A 20,035-nucleotide genomic window follows, 5' to 3' on the forward strand; every position below is an offset into this window, starting at 1 on the left:
TAAACATACCAGCAGTATATTAAGGCAAGACACCACAGGTGAATAGGGTAAAAAAAAAAAAAAACACCATATTTCTCCAGTTGACTGATAACTTTAAAAACAGTTTAGGAAGAAAAAAATAAGATTAATAAATGTTGTATTTCAAGTTTTCTGCATTGCTATTAAATATGCAAATTATGCATTTAATTAAATGTGCATACATTTTCATTTATGATGTATTTAAAGTTAAATGTCTTTGTAGGGGGGATTTTAGATATTTTTTTTAACTTCATAAATCAGAAAATACTGCTAGGTTTTTTTTTTTTTTTTAACTTTTTTCACATTTTTTGAACTTAAAATGTGTATGAAATCAGGCAAATGTAAATGAACAAACCACTTTTTTTTATTCACATCTATATTCCTAAGAATTTTTTTTTTACTAAGTTTGTATGTACTGCTGAGGTGAAGAAATCTAGATCAGAGGTTCCCAACCCTGGTCCTGGAGGCACCCCAACACTGCAGATTTTGTTGGGATGCCTCCAGGACCAGGTTTGGAAACCACTGATAAAAGTGCTTATAAAAAAGACAAAAAAAAAATAGAATAGTTGAAATAGTGTCTTGAAATAAAATGCATAAACATGCCTATATTATAGCGACAGAAAAACATTACTAGTAGATCTGGTTTCAAAAATAATAATACTACACTACTTTAGTTCCGTGTCTGGGGCAACTATATGGTTTCTAACCTGTATCAGGTTTCTGATTGGAGATAAAAAAAAGTACTAAAGACAATGTCTACTTAAATGACAGCTAATTACACACGGTGTAATGTGATCTGAAAGCAGAATTCCCACAATCTTCTCTAAATGTGTGATGTATGAATTGTTGCAGCAGCGAGAGGTTGTACCACACCGGGAGCAAGCGTGTGGTTTCTCTGTGTGGTTGCACAGGTCATTAGCGTCAGCGCCAGACTTTCCTGTCTGAGGACTGACTGTCTACATTCACACACACACATCTACATTTGTATACTGAGACGAGCTACCCAAAGGCACGGAAAGGGGGAAGCTTTGTATGATGAGAGATGAAGAAAATCAATTTAAAACTGGTTTAATTTTAAGATCAGTTTATTTTGAACTCTACTTACAAAACCAAATTAATATGGATCTCTAATTCTTGTCTTGAATATGAATGAACAAATCATTTTATGACTTCAACTACTTGATGTCAAAACGAATGGTAAATGTTAACCATTTTTGGCTTTTTTATGGATTTAGTGTTAAAATGGTTTATGCATATTTCCTTGCACTTGGTGTCTGTTTTCAAGGAAATGCAAATGTCTCTTTTCATAAGCCAAAAGCCATCAGTTAACTATCTTTAAATATTAAAGCATATTCCCATTTATTTGTAAGCTAAAATGTAATTTGTAAATCATTTGAAAGATGTTTTACAGCATTTAGTCAAAATTTGAGATTCAAATTGAGTTCATTTGGCATTTTACAAAACAATACATCTTCCCAGCTTTCATTTTAAATGTATCTGTAGTAATCAACTTTATCCTGTTTGGATGTGAAGTCTCAAGCAGTACATGAGTATCGTTTTATCACCGTCTGGCTGCTCAAAGGGACTTTTCCAGTGTGTTTGTGGCTGTTCCCAGAGGGAACATCTCACATTTAAAAGCCTCTCATTTGAATGGGTTTTCAGAAGAGCTTTCAGCTTCTTTTCATCTGCAAATGCTTTGCTCTCTGAACATGTAAATGGATCATCGCAGTGTTTGAGCAGGTGGAGCTGCAGATGCTCTGGATACGGTGCAAAATCTGTAAGTCTATTTTTCCAGTCTATAAGCATTAGAATGTGTTTTAAGGTGGCCTTTTTTGGTCTTTTCTTGTAAAATAGGTTTGGTAACGTGACATCCATGTTTGATATGGTTGCACAAAGACACTGCTCCCATTCTAAGTGTATTTTCTTCTTATGAGTCACTTCAAAACTCCTACCATACTGAAAGAACATAGGTTCCCTCCTGTAGACATGTTAATGGCTCCTGAGGCTTTATAATTAAGACCTGAACAGTACAAATAACCACTTACCTCTAACCACTGATCTGCTAACACGAACAACTAACAAAACCTCACGAGATACATCAATTATAAGATCAACTTCTGCCTAATTTTATTTTTCATTGACATATTACATTCTACATCATTTCGTGATTACCCAGAGACCGTAATTAGCTGTTGTTAATCCAAGATATGTCACTTAAAACGGTTTTCTACGATTTACTTTGCCGATTCAAGTAACGTTAAATCTGAAACACAGCTTTGCATTCGTTCTTCTGATCAAAGCAATATAATAGTTTTACTCGTATTATTTTAATAAAAATAATAAATATCATTTTAAAAAACCGTGTCGCCTCAGAAAAGCGCGCCATTCCGGTCAGATAATGCGCACGCACTAGTCAGTGGCTACTTGGGCGGGCGGGATTTTTACTAAGGTCAGCGTAAGGTTGATATTTTCATGCGTCATTCTACAAAAACGTCTACTTTTATGGAACGATGTCTTAAAATGTATTTCTTTTTTTTTTACATTTAAACTTTATTATTTCGCCCACATTATTAGATTACCCTTTGGCTTCATGAATACATATAAATGATGATATAATCTTATTTATTGTTTTTTTAATCTTTCTTGTGCATTTATTAAAAAAAAAAAAATTGGCGGCCATTTTAGAGGTTTTTATGTAATATTTCTTTTTTTTTCAGCACGTGGTCAGAGTTGCAGAAAAGTAATGATATTGCAACAGAGAAGGAGATTGTGTTTTATTTTAATCAGGTTTTTGTTATAACAATATTTGAAAATATTCGGAAAAAAGTTATAAACATTTAATGATGCAATCATTTTGTATCTTAACCCTTGAGATACAATAAAATGAAATGTGTTTAATGTAACACCAGTGACGCAATTAATCGCAGTCACATATATATAATGTAACCCTAAAGTGTTTTTCAAGTGTAATATTTCTGTAAAGGCAAGGGTCAGAAAAAAATCACATTTCCATAGAATTACCTGTGTATAATTATGGTAATTATAAATTACATACTTATAGCTTTTTTTTTTTTATTGCTGGTCAATAAATTTAATTCATTGAAATTATATTTTATTCCCTTAATTTCAGTGAATCTATACTGTATGACTATTACAAGTGCAAGTCTAATTAAACATTCGACCAAAATTAATAAAATACATTCAAAAAAAAAAAAGGTCTACTTCTCTCTGAGCAACATGATGGCAATAATAGTTATTTTTTCATTTTGCATTAACTATTCCTTAAAACCAGACATATTCATTCACATATGCAACTCCGTAAGCACTTGCACACACAAACCGGATTGAATTAAATCAATGATGCATTCAGCTCAGTACTTCAAATATCTGGATAGGGTGTTTATTCAAGCATTTCAGCACTTGAATATCCAACACCATTTAATTAACTTATCTGAACATTACATCACTAAAATACTAGACATTGTTCTTCAAACAACATGAAATGATCTGCAATAGATCAACAAGTGCCTACAGAGAGTTATGATGAAATTTTTGATGATACAAAGGCTTATAAAAGATCAGAGTCAATGAAGACAAACAGGGAATCATGGGTACACAGCAGCTTTATTTCACTACTTCTAAAACAGCGGTTTGAAGAGCACCATGGCCATCGCTTCCTCTCACAATCCTGACCAGGAACATTTGTAATGACGAGTGCTTAACCGGTTTAGCTAGCTATCAGCGGTGCAGCGAACTGCTAGGTGACTCTGGAAGAGCCCAAAAAAGCAAGATCAACACTGAAGAATTCCAACTTGTTTGAACTGAAACTAAAATGTGAGCCTTTTTAAGAAGTAAACCTAAGCATGTCCAGTGTTTCGGACATCAGAAGAGATTAAACATTATTATCGTAACTCTCTGTTGGATTCTCAAAAAGACAGGTTGAAATAAAACAAAAACACTCAAAGAAAGAAACCTAGCTGTGCATCTGAAATCAAAAGTAATATTTACTGTTCTACTAGTCAAGTAATAATACTATCATTACAGTAACAGTTTAAAGACTCCAGTGGAAACTCAACTGAATAAAATGCCTCGTAATCTCATTTACCGTGTTTACCTGATACAGAAGATAAATAACACATAGTCAGACAAGATCACACAAACAAAAGTGTAGCCTCTCCGAGTCCAGCACTGAAGACAGATCGACATGCATTCTTCATGCATTATAAGAGGGAGCTAGATTTGAGAAAGTACTGTGCACATCACTTCAAGAAATATTATTTAAAATGTTGGATTTCTATGGAATGAAAAAATGCACTTCAGCCAAATGTGTTGATTCTCATTCATTCCTGAAATGGATAATCCTGAACTACGTCCACCCTATGTCTGATGATTGAGACGCAAGATGTGAGCTTTGTATCCCTCAAGAGCCCTGGTTTCTAGAGAGTATGAGAAAAAAATATATCATGGGATCTTCTAAATAAATAGAGAACTTTACCCAAAATACATTCAGCATGAGTATTCATTGTCATGGGAAACATAACTTTAACAGGTCAATCTCACAAAGTGACAAGGCTATATTTTAAACCAAAATTTAAGGAGGGGAAAAATTGCATAAATGAAAAATATTTAGGACTATTATTAATTTTGGGGGTTTGAGATGTCATTTTAGGCAAATTTAGCCTTCAACATCACACTAATGTACAGCAAAATAATAATAAAATATTAATGTAAATACACAGTAATGTAAATATTTATACTTTTGTATATAATTGCAAAAGTGCTAACAATTATTCTGTTCAGTTTTACTTTAAATTAACTAGGGATGTAACGATTAACTGTGAGTTGGTTGAAAATCAATTTAAATATGTGATGATACAAATCAGTTGAGATGCTAAACAAATCTTGATTCATTTAGGTGCAGTTTATATGAATGTATATCTGAGGGGAACGTACGGTCTTTAGGAAAGTTTAGTTTTTTTTTTTTTTTTTTATCTTGCCTCTGTATAATGCACATTAAAGTTCATAAGTGCAGCACTGCTTTGTTTACAGAGGTAACCATGGAAACGCTTTAAGCTCCACCTGCTGCAGTGTTCATAAGTGCTTTGTTTACAGCGGTAACCATGGAAATGCTTTAAGCTCCACCTGCTGCAGTCTTCATAAGTGCTTTGTTTACAGCGGTAACCATGGAAACACACGTTTCATGCAGATATTTAATGTATAGTTTAACAAAACTTAAGTCAAATCATTGTTTTTGCTTAAATTTTCGAAATTATACAATCTAATTTATATTAAAAACTGTTAATGTTAAGTGTATGCAGCATCTTTGTTTGGATCATGATTGAAATGCAGTGGTTGCCTCTAATTTGTAATTGGAAAGAGCACAGACAGTGCCTTAATTTTTTTTTTTTTTTATACAAAAATGTATTTTTTGTTATTTGACTTGGAGCTTGTTTTAAAATTTCAATATTTCATGTTTTATTTACATTAAATTTACATTTAGTCATTTAGCAGACACTATCCAGAGCGACTTACAAATGAGGACGATAGAAGCAATCCAAACCAACGATATACAATTTCACAAAGAAATGTGCAGGATTTTGTCCGAGCAATAAAAAAATTGTCATTTAATTATTTGTTATTAATTTATTAAATCTCTTTTTGTATTAAAAAAAAAAATAGAATCAAATCATGAAATCAAAATCGTGATTTGAATCGAATGAGTTTAGTGAACCGTTAAATCCCTAAAATCAACCTAAATTAAATTCAGTCGTCACAAATACAACCAATATGTATAATTGAATATATATATATAGTGTTTAAAATTTGAAAAATAAATTTTTTAAATTGTACAGTATTGAGAAAATTTTATGAATTACAATAGCTTCTAAAAATTGAGGGTTAATTTCATTAAAATATCACAACACGGTGCAGAAACTGGAAAATAGGATTTATTTTCTTTAAGCAAAATACAATTTCCCCCCCAATAAATTTTTTTGGTAAAATATATATATATTTTTGCGAGATTTACCCGACCACAAATGCATCTTTTCTTAATCTTTCCTAGGATGACTAACAGAAAGCAACTTCTGAGACGAAAAACAAATCTTGACCTTTTCTTTCCCCAAGAAAATGCATAGCGAGGTCATTATCCTTCAGGATATTACACATGGCTTTCATAAATGACTTGGGTTTTCTGTGCAGCACCACCTCCTTGTACAGACTCCACCTTGTTTTCATTCTCCTCAGACTCCGCCTCCAGAGGCACCTGAGCCAATGGGGGCTCAGAGGAGACTATTTCAGAAAGAGGCGGAGTTTCCTCGTTACAGCATCCTGCAGCAGCTAACTGCGGATGAACCGAAACCTGAATGGCTATGTGTTGAGGTTGCTCGTGAAGCGATGCGTCGTCCGAGTCCACGGCGGGAGAATCGCTGCGCTCCCTCGCCCTCTCCCTCGCCCGCTCTCTTTCGTGCAAGATCGTGAAAACATCATCAGAAGTGCCAGCAGCTCCATCACCGTGACTCTCAGGTGCTTGTCGGACAAAAGTGTGTCTCATTTCCTCTACGCCGACGACCTCGAGGATCTCCTCCATGAAGGTGCGGCAGTTCATGATCAGCGGCGGCAGCGGTATGCTACGTGCTAACTCCTCGATGTAGCGCGCAAACTCCATGGTCTTGAACTGCGTGACCTTCGCCAGCTCCAGCGTTTTTGCTGAGGTAATGATAGGAATTCTCTTCGCAATCTCGAAGGCCTTCTGAAGCTTTTCCGCGCCTTCCGTGCGAAAGAACTCGTTGATGGCCTTCTCAGTTTTCTTCAGATGGCTGCTCATCATGCAAAGGCGAGTGATGTTCAGAATCATGATGATGGTAAACGTCACCAGACACACCACCATGTAGTAAACACCCATATCTCCGTTGGTGAAGACCACACGCAGCGTCACTGTGCAGTTGGCCTTGCCGTGTGCATTGGAGGCCGTGCACGTGTATTTGCCACGGTCTGAGAACGTGATGCTGGTGATGTTGAGGACGCCATTGTCCAGAATCCACCATTTACCATCTGCAGAAAAAGACCAAGAAAAATCACTTTTTTAAATTAAAAACAGATGGAGTAAACTTGAGTGAAATCCAAAGACTTTAACAACAAAATGAGGTTACTTAAAATTAATAAAAACCTTTTACTTTTGGCATAGTCTACTCCAATTTTCAGTACATTGTAGCCAAGAATGGTCGTCTTATGGTGCGTTCAAGTCAAGATTTTTAAGAGTTTAAGAGTTAGGCCTAAATGTACATGAATGTCACCACAAAGTTAAATTAACAATGGCGAATTGATCTCAAATTACCCAACTTGGCGAAAGCAATGGATAAAGCATCTGTATCAATGGTAAAATTGTTACAATTATTTTTTATTTTACCATAAAACTGTCTAAACTGCATGTACAAATTACCATAGTACTGCTCAATAATGACAGAAAATATGATTCAATTTAGAGCAGTATTAAAATAAAAAAACTCAAATTCTTCATTTTAATTTGTAGATATAAAGTGGAAAAATCTTGTTGAATTTTATTTAAAAAAAGTGCTTAAACCTGAAGTGATCTGAATGCACCTGAGGCTGTAATTGCGACTTCTAAAAGACGACTTGAACGCACCATTAAATATAAAGAGATAGTTTGAAAAAAACATAAGTGACCAGCCACTTTTTTTGTTTTATGTTCAATTAGGGTCGTTTATGGGAAATAATTAATTCCAGCATAAAACAGCACAGAGAAAAAAAAAAGTCAAATGAAAACAGAAGTGTCTATCTGTGACTGTCTATATAAAGAAAACATGTGAAGAAATGTGTCTAGACTTAGTAATCATAATTTCTGATCAGCCGAAAGCAATAAGCACTAAAATAACTCCAAGCAAAACCTGCGGTTCTGCTCACGAATAACTAGCGTTTCTTATGATTATGTTTTAAGATCTGAGATCTAGATCTGATGCCAGTAACCTGACAAATGATTTAATACAGTGATTAACCCATCTGCAAAACTGATGAATATCAGAACCCATAAACAGTTTCATAGAAGTCAACCAATCACATTAGTCTGTGCCAGATCACAATCAAGATATCAGAACAGATGCTTCTAAAATAACTGGTGCATGTTAACACCTTTTTTTTCTGTAAACCCAGTTCCTCAAGATGAAAGCACAAATGTAGTTCTGTGAACAATGCTGCCTTTGCATAACCCACAGACAACTATGCGACTATATAAAGGCCAGTTTCTGCATTGTTTGTGCAGGAACTCTTAAACTGTCCACCTTCTCTAATAGGACGCACATACATAATGCACAAGTCGCCTGTGTTTAATGTGCTGATGGGAATTTATAAACGCCATATCAATAACTCCATCTTTGGCCCCAGTTCACCAATGCATCACTTACTGGCAGCAACCTGAGGTCTTTTAATCGTTATGAAACAATTCAGCAATGCATTATGCATAAAGTAAATCATTTGATCTTTAACTGCTGGCTATTAGCTGTGCAAAGTCAATAGTATGAAATTAAAATGTACTATATTGACTTTAATAATTGAAATCCTGGTCTTATTGTGAATGAACAACATGCAATGATAAATCAAATTAGCTGTCCTTCAGCTGATGCAATCTAGGCCAAGGGTGCTGCCTATTTTAAGAGTGCTGGTAGTCTTTCAGGAAGTAGTTAGTCCTCCACAACAAGATGGTTAAAATGAAGTTCCACTTCACATTTTTTTTTAAATATCCAGTTTCACTGAAATACGACAGTAAAACAGGTTGCAAATACTTAGTATGTATTTAATGTGTATGTCAAAGCTAACAACAATGTCCAACCGTCCTGGGATTTTGTTTAACAGAATAGTTCACCCAAAACAAATCTTAGCATTACATCACTTTCTAAGCAATGGATGCTCTGCAGTGAATGGGTGCCGTCAGACTGAGACTCCAAACAATTGATAAAAACATCACAATAATCCACAGCACTCCAGTCCATCAGTTAACATCTTGTGAAGCGAAAAGCTGCATGTTTGCCAGAAACAAATCATTAAGGTGTAATAACTTTAAAACCTTGAGCTAAAATACAAGTTTATAATCCTAAATAACACATCCTTTAGTGAAAAGTCCATATATACTTTGTTTACTTGTAAACAGTGCTTGATCTGTGCATATTTCTCTCCCGATTCAGATAAGATGACTTTAAGAGGATATAGCATTTTTGTGGATTATAGACTCTTTGAATTCAAAGACTCCTTAATGATGCATTTGTTTCTTACTTTTTCACTTCACAAGACATTAACTGCTGGACTGGAGTGCTGTGGATTAGTCATGTATTATTGCAATGTTTTTACTCATTCTGACGGCACCCATTCATTTCAGAGCATCCATTGAGGAGTTAATGATGTAATGCTACATTTCTCCAAATTTGTTCTGATTAACAAACTCATCTAGATCTTGGAAGGGCTGAGAGTGAGTCTTTTTTTTCCCAGCAAATTTACATTTTTGGTTGAACTATTCCTTCAATATAAATTGAAGCCTGCAGTGTCATTCTTTTCACAAATGCTGTGCAAGATGAAACCCGTCGAATAGTCTTTAGTTCACACTAATTCTTCACACAGTAACACACCCCATCCAATTCACCCAGGCTCAACTGAATAGCATGAATGTTTCCATGTCACTTCAGTAAAAGCATTGTTAGTGTTTTTCATTACCTAAGCTTGCACGATACCATCAGTAATCCTTCAAAAGTCACTCATCATCAGGAACTCTATAACACTCCAGCTGGGAATTACGGAGACATTTTTTTTTTACATCACCAGATTTAAAGATCAAATTGTTGCATAACGGATTCATCTCAAATAAAAAAAAAAGTGCATGTATTAAATAATAATGGAAAACATCCACTGTGATCATTGCCAAAATAATTATACATCAAGCATGTTTATATCTAAAAAATAAAAAACACGTTAAAGAAATTTGCATCAGAATATAAGAATGACGTAACAGTGAAGACTGGAGTAATGATGCTATTATATAAAATTGTAATAATATTACAAATTAAAATTTTATATTAATGCAACTTTGGGGAGCAGAATGTACAAAAAAAAATTGTATAAAATGTGTACACCTACAGAATCTAAAAAACATATAAAGTGACCAAGTGTAGGTCCAGTGATATGAGAATGCATTGGTGTCAGAAGGTGTTTTAAAGAGTAAACGTACCACTTTTCTCAGTATCAAGCAGGTGTCCGTGCGAGTTGAACCACTGGATGTCTGGAAAAGGGTCGCCGGTGATATTACAGTCAATTAAAGCACAGTTCCCCTCACGGGCGATGATCTGGCTTACTTTGGTGAGCACCAGGGGAACCGAGCCACCTCCATCCGCCTCGGTCTCATTCTCTCTTACATTTCCATCCACTGCAGAGATGTTCAAAGCCTCTGCCCCGCAGAAACTAATCACGGACACTAAATAAATGATCATGTATCCGTACGCCCCGTTCATTTTCTCTGGCTTTCTGTAACAACCCTCAGGATCAGATATCATTCTCCACCGGTCCTCATGTTACAGTCACTGGTTATCTGAAAGCCGGCAAGCACAGAGAACAAAAACCACTGGTGCACATGGCCCTTCCTGCAGATGCATCACTGAGAAGACGAAACAAAAAGGGAAGAGTAATAAAAAAAATATACTTGATTTCCCACAATGACAATGGTATTCATCTCAAGTTTAACACGCATAAGCTGTGACTCCTCCTCTTCTTAGTGTGATCTTATCCAACAAGAATAACAAGGCGTGCAAAAATAAGAAATGACTCATATTTGTAAGGCGGAAATAATAATTTAATGCTTAAAAAGTCACAAAGCCATTTAATAGTGTTAATTTTTGACACTTAACGTTTGTTGTACATTCAAACCATTTGCAATCTTATTATTGCATTCATGAAGCAAATGAAAAAATGGACAGAAACACATTACCAAACAAATGGTAACCCGCACGTATTAGCCTAATGTCATTTTAAAAGCTTCAACGCGCAACAAAGCGACAGATTCACTAAACATAAACATATAAACCAACCAAGACTAGGTTTATGTCGTTTGATAGTGATATCCACACCGTTTAAATGCCTCAATCATATCTGACACGTTAAAATGTGTTGCTAACAACAGCTAACTAACGTTAGTCATATGACGGGTCACCATCCGCAACGCAAGACGCATAAAATACAGATTTTTCCACATTCAGTGGCTTTAACTCATACAATTCAACATTTTGAAATGAAATATAACACCTAAAGCTTACATGTATTCTACGTGAATGTTATGAAACAGGCGCATGCCCGCTGAACACACCGCTAGCCTGATAGCCAAAACAGCTGCATTTCCTTTTGTTCAATTTCGCTAAACGGTTACAAATTCGGCGATACTTGCGCGATTAGCAACGTAATAAACTAACTTACACCCGCTGTTTGTTCCCCCGCTGTTATTATCTCTCGACGTTTGTCCTGAAGCGTGTGTCGACGCTCATTTGAGGATCTGGGTTTGGTTTTAACTGTGACTTACTTGACTTAGTTGATGATCTCTCGAGAAGTTCACGGATCCCAAAATGATGTACTGTGAATGAAATAAGACAGACAGAATCGAGGAAAGCGTTGTGTTCGGTCCTTAAACTCCTCCTATCATCTCTAATCTGCTTTCTGTTCCTCCCCTACCTTTTTCCCCCTTTCACTCAACTGACCCAGTTTTTCCAGTAATTGGTTGAGAATTTGGGCTAACTTCGTCACCCTGTTTGGTTTATTTCCTCATTTACCTAGTTTTGCATACACAGAAAATGTGTGGTTTATGCTGGCCTTTTGCTGGTTTATGCTGGCCCTTTGTTGGTTTATGATGGTCCTTTGTTGGTTTATGACGGTCCTTTGCTGGTTTATGATGGTCCGTTTCTGGATTAAGATGGGCCTTTGCTGGTTTAAAGTGGTCTTTTGCTGGTTTATAATGGTCCTTTGCTGGTTTATGATGGTCCTTTGTTGGTTTACTATGGTCGTGGTGCTGGTTTAAACTGGTTCTTTATTGGTTTATGATGGTTAAATATGGTCCTTTATTGGTTTATGCTGGTCCTTTGCTGGTTTAAGATAGTCCTTTGCTGGTTTAAACTGGTTCTTTATTGGTTTATGATGGTCCTTTGCTGGTTTAAGATAGTCCTTTACTTGTTTATGCTGGTCCTTAGCTGGTTTAAACTGGTTTATGCTGGTCCTTAGCTGGTTTGAACTGGTCCTTTACTGGTTTCAGATGGTCCTTAGCTGGTTTAAGCTGGTCCTTTATTGGTTTATGCTGGTCTTTGGCTGGTTTATGATTTTTGGCATGAAAGAAACATCAATAATTTTGACCCATACACAATCTATGTCTGGCTATTGCTACAAATATACCTGTGCTACTTATGTTTTGTGTTCCAGGGCCGCATATATGTTATATACCATACATATAGTTTGGTATATTGTAGTACTTTGGAGAACTGTATGAATACCATGGTAATCATTCATTATCATATCATTTCAAAGTACTATGTGATATCACCACTGTACTGCTATATTTATACACATAAAGAAACAATAATCTGTGTTTAAGCGTGTGCCATTACTTTTATAATTTTTTTTGTTTACAAAATCAACCCTGTAAAGGTCAGCTGATGTGCATGTGGCAAATGGCAATGTGTATCTTTCCACTTCTGTCACACTAGATTGCACATTCAGACTTAAGAAATCCAGTTTAAGAATTAACTGCCCTTGTTGGTCAATGATAAAACCACATCACTTTGACCATATGTTATAACCAGCGTGTTACACTAATAAAAGCCCAGGAAACTCACGTACATGCTATTAATCTTGCTTTTAAAACACTTATGATTGCATAACTCAGAGTTTCTGCACAATCACACCAAGATTATAGCAGCTGTCAAAGTGTGTGTGTGAGCCCTTCATAAACACTTTCTCTGAGTAGTGTGCACAAAGAATCTGTTGTCACTGAAACAACACACACCATGTCAAATCCAGTACTCTAATTAATTTGTTCAAAAGTTAAGGACTTACATTCTGCATTGCTAAAATCTACAAGTTCTCTATTGAAAAACATTGGAGCAGATGGTTCATCCAAAAATGGAAGATTTTGTCATCACTGTTTGCTTTCTTTTTATTCTGTGAAGCACCAAAGAAGATACATTGAAGAATGTGGGAAGCAAACCGTTTTGGCTCCAATCGACTTACGGTACATATATTTCACTATCCATAATATGGAAGTCAATGGGAGTCGAAAACATTTGGTCACCAACATTCAAAATATCTTCTTTAAAAAAGTAGATGAAAGAACTGTAATTTTTTTGGGTGGACCATCCTAAGAAATAAAGCAAAGATTTGGTAAAAGCATAAAGCTGAGCGAGAATCATCATTATTTACAGTACAATAATTCAGTTTATCGATTTATTGAACCATTTTAGGTCCAAATGGACCAACTTGCACAGTTTTCACATTTCCAGAAATGTAAAGGTGTATATATGGAAGTCCAATGCAAATATAATTTTTGCATTACTATTTCAAAATTACTCCAAAAGCATGAGCAAAAAAATCCAATAATGCATTCCTATGTCTTTCCAAAGTCTGAAAAAAACAAAGATGTATTCAAGTTAGTGCAGAAATTCGTCATTACAGTCTGTGAAAAGAGTCCATCAGCAGTCTAATGCCATTTTAAAAGCTTCTACGAGCAACATACACATACTATGAGAACATTAGAATAAAGAACTATTGCAATAAAATACATCCACTTGACTTTGATCTTTTCATGGTTAAACATTTTACACATTAAACCAGTTTTAAAATCCCTTGATTTCCTCCTCCTGGAAATCAGCCGCTCACATAAGATCGGCCAGACTCCTGAAAGCCTGGATGAAGAGGAATGAGTCATAAATGACAAAGTAAGGCCTTACCCTGAAGTACAGATCAACATCAGATGCACTTGAGTCTATTAGGCATAATATAAAACGAGAACTTATAAGACTCATCTGAAATGCTCTAGCAACATTGTACTATATATCTATAATAAATGATAAACAATGAAATATTGCAGTAAAAAAAATCTGAGAATGATTTTTCTTTTCAAGAAAATTCATACTTTTAATGCAGTAAACTGATCAAAAACAGGAGCTGAGCTGTTGAAACTCAAATAAACACACACACACACACACACACACACACACAACAACGTCTCAACAGAAACAGATGCTGTATTGAATGTGTATTGGGAGGCAAACCATTTGGTGTCTTTTCAGGATCACCCTCAGGTGCTTCAGTTCATTTATGTAAACACACACACACACACACACATCATTCAAACTTTGCTTTGGCAAAAAGCCCCAGCAAACCTGCTGCACTGTATCATAAAGCAACGGCCCATAAAAATGTCTGACTCACAGGTGATGTTTGCAGTGATGAAGGAAAGTGGTTTCATACAGAAGTGAGTATTTGTTCATGCAGCAACTGAAAACATTCATATCATCACATTCAGCCCAAATGTAAACTCTATGAGTTTTTGTGTACGTGTGAATTACACAGATGTGTGTGAGTGTGTTGAAGCTCTCTCCATTTTCACCATCTGTGTGTCTTTAATGCCCTTGAGTTTAATCCACGGGAACATGTCGGCCATGGGAGGATGCCACTCAACTACAAAACACACGTAATTAAAGTAATTAAAGGAACAGATCAGCCAAAAATGACAATTTTCTGAAGATGTACTCACCCTCAACCCATCAGAGATGTTGATGAGTTTGGTTCTTCTTCTTCAGATATTGAGAAATCTAGCATTATATAATTTGCTCAGCAATAGATGTTCACCAGTGAATGGGTGCCGTCAGAATGAGAGTACAACATCACAATAATCCACACCACTCCAGTCCATCAGTTAATGAGTTGTGAATTGAGTTTTTGCTTTAAACTGCTAAAATATGAGTCCATAATGTTGGTTTCACCAGTGAACAACTTGTCTGAATAAGGAGTGAAATCTGCACAGATCAAGCACTGTTTACAAGCCAAAACAGTTGATGGATTGTTAATGTTTTACAAAACAGAAAAGATGTTAATTGATGCACGGCACCCATTGACTGCAGATGTTCCATTGGTGAGCAAGTGATGCAATGCTTCAGATCTAGGTTTAAATACTGTAATCTGGACTCTGACATTCAAATATATGAGAACTGACTTATTTAAAAAAAAAAAAAGCAATAGCAATTGTGCATTTTTGACTTGTATTTTAGTTCAATACAACATAAGATGTATGGACAACATCTGTGGCACATGGTCGATTACTACAAAAAATCATTTAGACTTAAAAAATATGATTATAAAAAATGATATCAGGCACTGCATTGGGATCAATGTTAAAATACGGTTGCATAAGACTAACATGATAGTGTCAATAACAGATGAGTCCAACCTTTGAGCCATTTATCTGCAGAGGAGAGCAAGGCATTCCTCTGAGATCTGTAAAACTCAATCACCCTGAGGAAGAGCAAAAACAAAAGTCAGCCACATGCACATCTTAACTTAAATAAAACCTGTTTCAATATTTAACAGCTAACCAAAGGTCCAATTGAAGTGTATAAAAGTTTACAATATAGAATAAAATACAGTTATGAAACAACCATTTTAATATAGTAAGCAGAGCAGAACCCTGTGGTCATTTCTATAATCACACAGGAATTTGACCGAACTCTTAGAGTTGTTAAAATCACAAATCTTCAATGTGCTTGAGAAGACCCTCTGGACCCCAGCTATGAAGCAGCTGAGAAACCATGAGCTGAAAACACACAGAGAGAGGAGAAACAAACAGACTCGGCGTGTCATTACACAATATGACTAACAACAGGCTTCCTTATTCTATTTGGGCTTTAGATTCATAAACATTATATGTTTGCCTGTATTTTTCAGATCACAATATATCAGATATGGTATAGAAATGATAAAAACAAAAGAAAAACAATGCACTTTATACATTTATGTATAAACATACACAGTAAAAAAAAAAAAAAAAAAAAAACATCAGCTGTGGTTGCTGGAATTTTACCGTAAAAAATACGGTAGCAACATTTTAGGTTTCAAAGTTTTAACTTGAATATACAGTTAAATACTGTAATCTCATTAACTAATATAATGTTAATTTATCAACCTACTGAAGTACTGAAATCTGTTTTGTATCTTTGTAATACACTGATAACCAGTGTTGATGAGAAAATCACATGATGAACTAAAGCCCATCACAAGCAGCATTTAAATATGAACATATAGAAGGTGCACAGTGTCATTTATACAAACACTCCAACAGTATTTAATTAATTTTTAATCTTAAGGACTATTTTGCTAGTCATCCCACCACAGCAAGAAAATAAAACAGGAAAAAATATGGTATACATTATTTAATATATAAAATACATCTACTGTTTAGATAAAGATGCTTTATTAATACTAATATATAAAGAATTATCTTTAAAATAAATATTTATTATCATTTGATATTGATTAAACATGAATTAATGACTAATTATTTGTCAGACCATCCCGGCGCAGCTGAAACAGATCCAGTCTCGTGGCTGTTAAAGCACCTTTGAATCTCACGCTTGTTTTTCTCGCTGCATCTCTTCTCCTGAGATTCACACTGTGAGAATAATTAACAGTTCAGATTCGTCCCAAACGCACGAACGGTACAAACACACCTCCTGCTCTCATGAATCCACTCCTGCTCCTGCATATATATATATGAATGATTAATGGTGCAATATATTATAGGACTGGATATCAGCAGAGCAACAGAAGTAGAGAGCGGAGGATTGACTTGATTTCTTTATACTGAGTGTTATCTTATCACAGCAGCAATAGAGAGGCTATCAGAGAGGTCAGTGAATGCTAATCTATCACACAATACAAACAGAGAGATAAATCAGAGCTACTTACTTTCTACAACTGTAGGAAGTAATACGGGTCGTCCTCAATGATAAGCAAATCATATTTCCTGGCAAGCTGCAAATTAAAAACACAATAGTAAGCACATTCAACACTGGCTGTCTGCTATTGGTCGGAAAAACAAACGGACTCATGCCATTGGTTGAGAAAAAACTTAACTACAAACTTTGATAGTTGTCTTTTTTATTTTACATTTTTTTTAACACTTAAAAATAATTTTATAGAAAAAGAACATAGTAGAATAGTACTAGATTATATTAATACTTTTTTTGTATTGGTATTGATTTTATATACTTGCAGATAATTTTTTTTTTTTCAGCTGTCATTTTAATTCAGTTCAGTTCAGTCAATAGTGTATATATAAATATTATGAAATAACTTTTAGCTAAATATTTTCAGCTTTTGTTATAAGTTCAGTTTTATTTATGTATATACTAGTATATCTTGATATTCTAAATTAGTTTTTATGTTAATATTTTTAGTTTTCTTTTAGTATTATTTATACACCCAGCATAATACTGACATTTTGAATTATATTTTAGTTAAACATTTTCAGTTTGTTTCGTCTTAGTATTATTTCTATACTAGTACACTAAATATATTCATATTCTGAATTAGATTTATTTGATATTTTTTTCATTTTAGTTAAGTATTGTTTACATAAAAGTATAATACAGGCGAATACAAATTATTTTAGGATTTCCAGTATAATTTTTTAAGTGATATGCTACATACTTTTGTAATCTTTATTCATTTGGGGGGAATTTATATATATATATATTTTGCAGATTTTCCTGAAACGTCTGCTATAGCTTTAGTTAATTTTTAATTTAAGTTGAAAAAATTTTAGCATGTAAACTTCAAATGAATTATTTCATTTAGCTGACAAGGAACATTTTTATATTTAATTTTACATTTATTTTAATCATCATTCTTGTATTATTCTTAATGCATTATTCATCATTCTAATCATTAAAATACATTAAATATATTACCTTTAAGTATAATATTATACAAATTATACAAAAAGGAAGTAAACTGTGGGTCCTGTGGGTGTATTAAATACATTTCACTAGTTCAGTAATTTCTCTGCGTCATTCCATTATTGTTTTACACATAACTTAATTTCTGAACTTATTTCTTTAGTTTTCTTTGTATGTATGAATAACTTGAATTGTCACCGACATCTGGTGAAATTTTCAAGTCAACAGCACCTTTAGAAACATATTTACTGAGAAAGATGTTGAGGTGTTTGTATGTGTGCACTGAGGAATGAACTCTGCTCACCTCACAGACGTCCTGTTTCCTCTCTCAGGTCATGGACGCTCCAGTGGGGTTGCCTCAGTTTGGGATGTTGTACAGGGTCCCAGCGCTCCAGGAGCTTCCTCAGGTCTACAGGGATCACGTTAATGAGGTTACAGCCCAGCTGTTGATGAAAGAGCTGGTAATGTTTACATGTAATGGGTAGAGAGAGAGAGAGAGAGAGAGAGAGAGAGAGAGAGAGAGAGAGAATGGACCAGCATCTAAAAAATTTGGTGATCAGAGTGAAGAGGAAAATTACCATTCGATTTGGTGCCACATAATTCAATATGCATATCGCTTGTAACATCAAGATGCTGTAAAATGTACTTGTTACGAAATACAGACATACTGGTATATTACTGTAATGATATTTAACACTAATAGGCTATTACTGCGGACAGAAGAGGGATCTTTAAGAGTTATTTATGGTATGTTTAAAGCAATTTGTTAATCTTTTACACTTTTACATTTCCTTTTCATGATCGATGGTTGAAGGGTGAGTAAAATAATGTCAACTCATTGTACAAATGCTCATTATTGCGTTCATAGAGCGAACCTTTTGCTAATGTAAGCATTAGTTACTGCTATAGATTTGAGCAAAGTGTCACGAGGCGTAGGAAAAAGGTGGATAAACAACAAAGTCTGATCACGATGTACATTAGAGATTCACCGACAGATAATAAAAGAAAAGTTATTTTAATTTTTGTGCACCTGTATTAAAATGTTTGTTATAAAATTCCACAAAATAAATGTAAACTGAGTTTCTATCATAATTTAGAAGCAATCCTAATGGGTTTTTAAATAGTATTTATGATGATAATAGAAAAAATATAGAATAGCCTATATATATTTGTTTTTGTGCAAACTTAAATACTGAGCCCTTTATTGACTATGGTATTCTACATGAGCTTTTTACAAAGGAGCTGAGCTCATTATTTTCTAAATATGACATTAAATATTTTTTCCTATAGACAAAAATAAATAAATAAAATAAATAAATTTAAAATTTAGCGCATATATTTTAACAAACCAAATAGAATTGATTAGTTGTGTAACAGAATCAAAGTTTTTGATTATGCAAGGTAAAAAAAAAAAGGGGGGGGGGGGGGGGGGTGATGACCGTCTCCCGCAATGCATTCTGTAGAATGTAGTTTTCTTTCTTCGAGAGAAACGTAAATAGTTGTTCAATTTTCCGCTTCAGAAGGCGAATCTTACACTGAACTATAGTCACTATTCGTTCTTTCTGGAGATTTATATTCGCTGAAAACGAACGTTCACGTTTATTAATTGCAGATGCGTACTAGTGATGCAAACGAAACTATTGTGATTGGCCAAACCTGAGCTACGCTGAGAAAAGTAACAGGCAACACATGACCTCGCCATCGCCACAACATAACACGTCATTTACAGCTAGCAAAAACTTGTTTTGTGAGGTTTGCAGCTACTAAATTATAATTATATTTTAAATGTATTGAATATATAACAAATATATAACAAAATACAAACAGTATTTCAGAAAGAAAGATAATTTATTCATAAAAACGAACAGCTCCGTTGTGACATGCAACACGAACGTGTCATAGTTGATATTTCGTTTTATTACCGAAGGTATTATTCTTTCACAGGTTTAGTTCATACAGGTTTTGTTTATAAACAGAACGCTTTCATTCAGTAAGCGGGCAGTTTGCACATAAATTAACACGTTTGCATT

General features: G+C 34.6%; 1 protein-coding gene across 2 annotated transcripts; it reads right to left on the reverse strand.

The window, feature by feature from the left end:
* Positions 1-5,859: 5,859 nt before the first annotated feature.
* On the reverse strand, positions 5,860-11,723 carry LOC113087735 (microfibrillar-associated protein 3-like). Of its 2 annotated transcripts, none has more exons than XM_026255651.1 (3): positions 11,485-11,723; positions 10,250-10,672; positions 5,860-7,071 (listed from the first exon to the last, which is right to left on the reverse strand). In XM_026255651.1, the coding sequence occupies exons 2-3, from the start codon at positions 10,569-10,571 to the stop codon at positions 6,179-6,181; spliced, it is 1,215 nt and encodes a 404-aa protein (XP_026111436.1). In that variant the 5' UTR covers positions 10,572-10,672; positions 11,485-11,723; the 3' UTR covers positions 5,860-6,178. The 2 variants fall into 2 exon arrangements, with proteins under 2 accessions (XP_026111436.1, XP_026111437.1); XM_026255652.1 differs by having other exon boundaries at positions 11,588-11,722.
* Positions 11,724-20,035: the final 8,312 nt, after the last annotated feature.

This window comes from Carassius auratus, unplaced genomic scaffold, assembly GCF_003368295.1.
Source record: "Carassius auratus strain Wakin unplaced genomic scaffold, ASM336829v1 scaf_tig00045262, whole genome shotgun sequence".
Classification (NCBI taxonomy): domain Eukaryota; kingdom Metazoa; phylum Chordata; class Actinopteri; order Cypriniformes; family Cyprinidae; genus Carassius; species Carassius auratus.

Bases quoted from the DNA above. Each gene is read 5' to 3' on its own strand.
- LOC113087735 (XM_026255651.1), bottom strand. From the start codon at position 10,571: ATGATATCTGATCCTGAGGGTTGTTACAGAAAGCCAGAGAAAATGAAC. The intron at 7,072-10,249 runs GTACGTTTACTC...CTTTTTCTGCAG, and splicing joins GCTTGATACTGAGAAAAGTG to ATGGTAAATGGTGGATTCTG.